The 7,357-nt window shown below is 37.1% G+C and overlaps 1 protein-coding gene across 34 annotated transcripts; it reads left to right on the top strand.

The window, feature by feature from the left end:
- Positions 1–294: 294 nt before the first annotated feature.
- nfya (nuclear transcription factor Y, alpha) lies at positions 295–7,261 on the top strand. Of its 34 annotated transcripts, none has more exons than XM_081358430.1 (10): positions 366–451; positions 2,131–2,267; positions 2,482–2,553; positions 3,643–3,789; positions 4,216–4,368; positions 4,492–4,597; positions 4,732–4,880; positions 4,981–5,157; positions 5,293–5,403; positions 6,621–7,261. In XM_081358430.1, exons 2-10 carry the CDS (start codon positions 2,187–2,189, stop codon positions 6,678–6,680), a joined length of 1,056 nt encoding a protein of 351 aa, XP_081214556.1. In that variant the 5' UTR covers positions 366–451; positions 2,131–2,186; the 3' UTR covers positions 6,681–7,261. The 34 variants fall into 34 exon arrangements, with proteins under 34 accessions (XP_081214540.1, XP_081214536.1, XP_081214556.1 ...); XM_081358405.1 differs by having other exon boundaries at positions 377–451; positions 4,216–4,347; XM_081358401.1 differs by having other exon boundaries at positions 377–451; positions 2,482–2,556; positions 4,216–4,347.
- The last annotated feature ends 96 nt before the right edge of the window (positions 7,262–7,357 follow it).

The raw sequence follows: 7,357 nt of genomic DNA, 5'->3' as shown, positions 1-7,357 counted from the left end.
AATTCAAATGATAATCTAATAAAATCTAAAATATCAAAAATAGTCGTGAATTCACAGATTTATTTGTAGGCCTATTAATTTCTGTAATTGTTTATTTAACTTTTGTTTTTATGTAGGCTATTTTTATGTTTATTTTGATATGCTAGCTGTATTCTTACATGTATGTATTTATTTATTAATTTATTATCCGCAGTGTTAATGTTATTCGTATTGTTTATTATTTCTGTGTTCATTTCTAATGACTGTTCTTTCGCACAGCTCTTCATCTGTCATAGATGTGCAGGGGTTGAGAGGGGGCGTGGTCTTTGTCTTGTAGGAGGGGCGTTTGAGCTTCATCGCGGTTTTTTGCCTAGTGCGCCATTTTGGCTCCTAAGCGAGACGCGTCGTGTGATTGGGCTCCAGGCGCCGCTATCGGAGCCAATCAGAGGTGCATCGGGCGGCGGCGAGGACGGTGAGTGAGCGCGGCTGCTGGGAGGGGACGGGACTCGGTCGGTTAGCTGGGGATTGGTGTGTGACGGACCAACCAAATGACTAAAATCATTATAAACAGGAATAGTGTGGATTGTGTATGTCAAGGTCCACTCAGTGGACGGCATGCACGTGTATGTCTCTAATGATGTGGTTAAAACGATAAACAATTTCGAGATGTGGTTTAATTTAGTTGTTTTTCCGTTAAGCAGCGCTGGCGTCTCATATAGGCCCAGTTTTAGGCCAGTCTTTGTTGTATATTTCCCTGACTTTCGCAGGGTCTAAAATGTCGATTGGAGCCAGTATGTTGAAGTATTGGTTTTAATCAACCAAAAGAGGGTTATTAAGTCTTTGTATTTGTTTGGCTTTAATCATTGGTTTGCTCAAAAATACACGCTAGCGCATGAGAACACGGAGATCGATGTGCTAACGAAGCGCCAGCAATGTTAGACAAAGAGAAATAAGCCATCATATTTTTATTAACACCGTATAAACACTGCAATATTGACAAGTCTTGTTTAAAATGTGCTGTTTAAAGTAGAAAGAGTTTCGTTTGTGAGAAACATGCATGTTGCAACACAACAAAAGCGTCAGTGACGATACAAAGACTCGACGGGTGCAACTGAACAGCTGATACATTTAATGGTAATAGAAACTAGCAGCGAAACCCAAACACAGTGTTCTTTGTACTTTTAGTAATAGAAAACTATTTTCTCGTCGTTTCCTGTATTTGATTTATATTACTGTAGTAAATCTACAAGCAAGGTCATCAACAACATGCTTGTAATGTCATTCACCATAGCATTTATATTTCAATCATGTAAATAGGAAAAGATTTGCATATATTTCATGTGCAGGATAAAATCTGATTATAGCAGATTTTTCTTTTGCTTCTCAGTTTAAAAAGTATGAAGACATAATTGAAAAATATGACAAATGTTTTTCATTAACAGAAAATGGTGTCCCATTCCTTAGATTTTTTCTTATTGAATACTTTTTTTTTAAGCATGCAAAAACTTCAGGACTCAAAGCAAAACGAAATGATATTGAGAGATGAATATCACACTATAATGAATCGCAAATTATAATATCTAGGTTTTCTTGTTTTATTATGCATGTTTCGTATTTCTCAGGGAGAGGAAAAGAGGACCATAAAAGTGATTCTATCTTAAAAATATATATTTTTAAATGTACTTTGTGTGTTTGTACCATGATACAGTTTTGGAATCAAATGGTATTACTTTGATACCTTGATACTATTTCTGTACCATTTATATTTATATGGTACACCAAACTACTTAAAAGAAAACCATTGTGCTACAAGTCTAAAATTAAAATACTTAAATAAGTCAAGTCAAACATGCAAAGGTAACAATACAGTGAATTAATTTAATACACAGTATTAACAGAAATCACAAAAATGCTTTTTTAATTTCCAATTGTTTTTTGGGGGAAAATGTGCATATATAAATGTAGGATCTGCTCACTAATATCATAAACAAACATACAAATTTAAAGAGCTGACTAAAATTCTGTATGTTGTAGCCTTAACCAGCAATTCAGTTCAGCATTATCTTTTAAGCTCCTTTCATTAGATGCATGTGCTGTTGCATAAGAGATCAGATTAATGCAACATGTTGTTGCTTTTTTTTTTTTTTTCAGACTTAAGTTCCATTTTGATCTCATCTCTCATAACCCGCAGAAGTCAGACGGCAAACATGGAGCAGTACACCACCGCCACCACAACTAGTGGAGAGCAGATAGTGGTGCAGACCAACAGTGGACAGATCCAACAACAGGTAATGTGTGAAACTTACAGACAGTATCTGGTAATGATGTACTCTAGTGAAGTCTGTACTTCAAAATGCATCAAAAAGACTAGTATATGTAGTAATAAAGCATCTCAGTGTGGTATAAAACCATAGAAGGAACGTTTTTGTGTGTGTTTTTACTAATCTGCGAGTCACGTTAGTCAGTATGTAGTATGGTGACAGTCCCTTATCTCTGGCCCAGGGCACAGTGACTGCGGTGCAGTTGCAGACTGAGCCTCAGGTAGGCCAGACTGCAACCCAGCAGGTTCTTCAGGTAGTGGTTGGCTTTCTGAGCCCCTCTGCTGTCTCCAAATCCCCATGCATGCCGTTTCAACTCGCATTGCCTCTGATCTGAGTCTGAGATCATTTTGCTAGTATTGCATTGTAATAATGACGAATGCAATGTTAAGGTATCAGATATCTGTGACCTGTGTGCTTTTTGCATCTGTCTCAGTTTAAGTTTATCACTCACTATGATTTACAAGAATTTCAGTGTCCAAAGAACACCCACATGCATGAGTTTTTAGCATGCTTTGTTTTGCAAACTGCATTATAAAATCTCCAACAAGTACAGAACAGCTGCGCCACTGACTTTTTGCATTTCGGACATTCACATGCACTGCATTTTGTTGCATGCATCTGTGTTTTGCATTGCCTCAATGTATATCATAATGAAACCGCTTTTACAAACTGAAATATTTCATATTCGGATGCCTGTAATTTATGGAAGCCCATTTTTGCCACATAAGAAAAAAAAAACATGCTCTGGTAAGTCATAATTATGACATAAAAAGTCATAATTATGATACACAGTCTTATTTATTAGATGAATAGTCAAAATTATAACTTAAAAAGTCAACATAATGACAAAAGTAAAAAGTCGGAATTATGACATACTAAGTCACAGTTATGAGATTAAGAATAATTACTTAAAAAGTTGCAATTAAGACGTCAAAAGTTGAAATTGACTTAAAAACTCAGAATTATTACAAAAGATCGAAATTATGACAAGTTATCGTTAATTTATGAGATGAAATGTCAATTATGAATTGAAAAGTGGAAATTATGACACTAAATCTAAATTATAAATTCATTATGATTTCAAAAGTTGAAATTATAAGATTAAAAAGGTGAAATTACGATTTGAAAAGTAACAATTATTACATTCTAAGTCCGTCAAAATTCTGACGTAAATTTATCTCATAATTATGACTTTTAAGTCTGATTTTGACTGATTTAGTATGTAATAATTTTTTACTTTTGAAGTCATCATTTTGACACTTTTTTTTCTTATGTGTCAGAAATGGGCTTCCATTGGTAAATTATCTTAAAGTTGACATTTTGACATGCATCCTCTTCTAAGGTCCAAGGGCAGCCTCTTATGGTACAAGTCAGTGGGGGTCAGCTCATCACTTCCTCTGGGCAGCCCATAATGGTACAGGCCATGACAGGAGGACAAGGTCAAACCATCATGCAAGTACCAGTATCTGGTACACAGGGGCTGCAGCAGGTGGGTGGAGCTCATTTTACATGCAGTTGCTGGTTAAAAATGTACCATTTTCACCAACTTATTCAATTTCTCTAGTTATTTTAATACTTTAGTAATGCTATATAGCAGTGGTTCTCAACCAGTTAAATTTATTTAAAAAAAAATATTTGGAAAACCTGCGTAAACGAGGAAGCCTTATTTTAACAGTGTGATTTCTAGACTTGGAAATACATGTAAATTAATACAATTTTATAACTCTATGGGCATTTTTTTAATAATTAATATACATTTATGATAAGCTCTAAAATATATACTTGTGAGTAAAGAATTAAAAACAACCAGAAAAGTCATGCAGTCTAAGTCAAAAAGATTGAGAGCCACAGCAGTATAGTGTTCCATCAAGATATTGGGGATGTAATTGTAATGATATGACTAAATTTGCCACAGATTCAGTTGGTACAACCCAGTCAGATCCAGCTTCCTGGTGGACAGACTTTACAGCTACAGGGTCAGCAGGGACAGACCCAACAAATCATCATTCAACAGCCACAAACTGCAGTCACTGCAGGACAGAACCAGGTATCCTACGATATATTCCAGGTTTGCTAACTTCATTTTGACACATATTTCAACAAACATAAAGGAGCACCTGCTAGAAGCATCTCTTGCAGTTAAATATGCAAATTCATGTTAAATAAACACTCATCCTTTGCATATTCTCAGGGTCAGCAGCAGATCACTGTACAGGGTCAACAGGTGGCTCAAACCGCTGAAGGACAGACCATCGTTTACCAGCCTGTTAATGCGGATGGGACCATCCTGCAGCAAGGTAACACTGCTACTCCACTGCAAAACACTAACCCATAAACATCATGCACTTTTAAGCAGTTAAAAGTTAGTTAAGCTAGTCATACTTTAAATAGACACTTCATACGATATGCATTTTTTCATTTTTCCGTACAGGAATGATCACCATTCCAGCTGCATCTTTAGCAGGAGCTCAGTTAGTCTCAGCTGGATCCAACACAAACACCACTAACACCGGCCAGGGCACAGTGACGGTCACTCTTCCCATGGCGGGAAACATGGTCAATGCTGGAGGAATGGTCATGGTGAGTATTTCTGGTCACGTTTATCTATTACCCAAGGGACTTCTTGCTATACAGGCCATATTTCCTAACATTTGTGTGTGTGTTTTTATAATTGAATCAGATGGTCCCAGGGGGTGGTGGGTCGGTTCCCACAATGCAGCGCATTCCTCTTCCTGGAGCGGAGATGCTGGAGGAGGAACCTCTGTACGTCAACGCTAAACAGTATCACCGGATTCTCAAAAGGAGACAAGCCCGTGCCAAACTAGAGGCTGAGGGCAAAATACCCAAAGAGAGAAGAGTATGTATAATTTTACTGCAATAACTAATGCTTCATCTGCAGTGATAAATATAATATATATGACTCGTTATACATATTTAATTGAAATGTGAATCCTGTCCCTTGACCACCTCTTCAATATGTTTTCCCTTCCAGAAATACCTGCACGAGTCCCGTCATCGTCACGCCATGGCCAGGAAGCGCGGAGACGGTGGGCGCTTCTTTTCTCCGAAGGAAAAAGAAGAAATGGCCATGCAGGCTCTTAAGGTGAGCGAGGGGCTTGAGCTCAGCTCTCATTGGCCAGCCACCTCTGCCCCGCCTCTGGGGTGATCTATCCAATCCCAGACCGTGTTCCACACAAAAGACTGAACTCGCTGTATACACCTAATTTAACTTAGATCATCCATACGCTGCGGCTCTGTGCCCGAGCTACCTCATGCGTCTGTGACATATTCATGTCCGAACTGTCTCTGTCTGTGAGTTTACTGGCATTTCCAACTAGTTAAACTGAACATGCATACTAAGATACTTAGTATATATGTTCTAGTATATAGTTTGAGCAAATACAATGTACAGCTTATTCCCATGTTTGTAACTGCTGTGCTTCCTTGCAGCTTTTTTAATCATTTCATTATTTAATATCCTAAAGATATTATGGTTGAGATCTGCTAATTGGAAACGGCTTCTTTCAAAAAGCTTCAGCTGTAAACATGGGTGATTAGCACATTTTACCCTGTCAATGTTAAAGGTTTCTTGTCTTAAATGTCTAACTGCTACTTTAAAGGGAAATCTTCAGCCTTGCCATCTTTGTTCTGTCTGCATTTCTGCCGTTTGTCCTTCCATGCTGTAAAAACTCACTGGATGCTAAGATGTATTAAGCTGTGTTTATTTGTCCTTTTTACCATCTTACTGGTATGAATAGTCATTCAAAATGATCTGTTTTCATTTGTGATGTATGGCTTGGCTTGCACCTTTCAACGCTCTTCTGTCTTTGTCCAAAGCTGTGGCTTTGTTATTGCTTTTGCCATTTTATGTTTCTTACAGCGGGCTGTATGTGGGCTCTTGTTTGCATTTACATTACAGTTATGTTTGTTACTTGATTATATATGCCCTTTTTATGCAAATAAACCATTGTTCTTGATTTATACATTGTTAGTAATGCCTTGCAGTTTTTTTTCCATGCTGATAAAGAGTTTTCCCCATGTTCTATTTTGCAAAGGGTTGCATATAAACAAATTCTTCAATATAAAATGTAATATATTTTTAGGCTTATTAGTTGATGAATAAATCTCATAGATGGTTTGAAATGTATTTTAGATTTGAGTCGATCACTAATATTTTGTATATCAGACAATTTGATCGCTAGCAGAAAATTCTCTCAATCAGTTCAAACAGGTAAGAGTTCACTCAACACCAGGAATCCCCTAATAACACATATTGATGAAATTTTCATCATCTTTATTTATCTTTCTTTCTTCTCGCAGAAATCTGAGCAGGATCAAGCTGAAGAGGACACAGTGGGCCAGATGATTCAGGTGGCATAAACTACCCTTTCCTCCACGGTTTAGTCAGTCCTTTATACTCAACAAAAAACGAGACCCTCTTCATTCCAACACGCTTTTTTACTTTCCCGAAGCCCTGTTTATAATACGCTTCATTTCCGTTCTCGTATAGACTGAGCAATTGTTTTAGTTATCCAATACTGCCAGGTAGAACATGGAGATATTGGGAATCTCACAAGGCTAAACGATGTACAAGGTGTTTGCTGTATTCATGAGGAAAGACTTTTTTCATTTTAGGGTCAAATGTTTTCATGATTTGTATAGGCATTTCATTCCACTCCATTTCTTTATTTAATTAAAAACTAACTTGGTATGACATGAGAATCACAAAAATGTGAATTGCATTTTAGTTTTGTTCTATGGGATGTGCCACTGGTTGTTTTTACTGGATCAGACTGTGAAATGTTACGATTTTCTATGCACTTGCGCTTTTTTGTTGATCCCCCAACCATTTGTACATCCACCCGCACTGAAACATCTCCCTTTATTGAAAACCTTCAGTTATCTCTTTGTATTTTCTACTTATGTCTTCCTTGTTTGAAAATAAAGGTTGACATTCTGTACATGGTTGCAAAAACTGCTTTTTAAACTCAAATGCAACATTTTAGACATCCAATGAACCACTGACATGTCAGACCATTTTTAGCATCTACACATTC

Source organism: Scardinius erythrophthalmus (genome assembly GCF_964197995.2).
Source record: "Scardinius erythrophthalmus genome assembly, chromosome: 25".
NCBI lineage: Eukaryota > Metazoa > Chordata > Actinopteri > Cypriniformes > Leuciscidae > Scardinius > Scardinius erythrophthalmus.
This window is presented reverse-complemented; position numbering and strand designations above follow the sequence as displayed.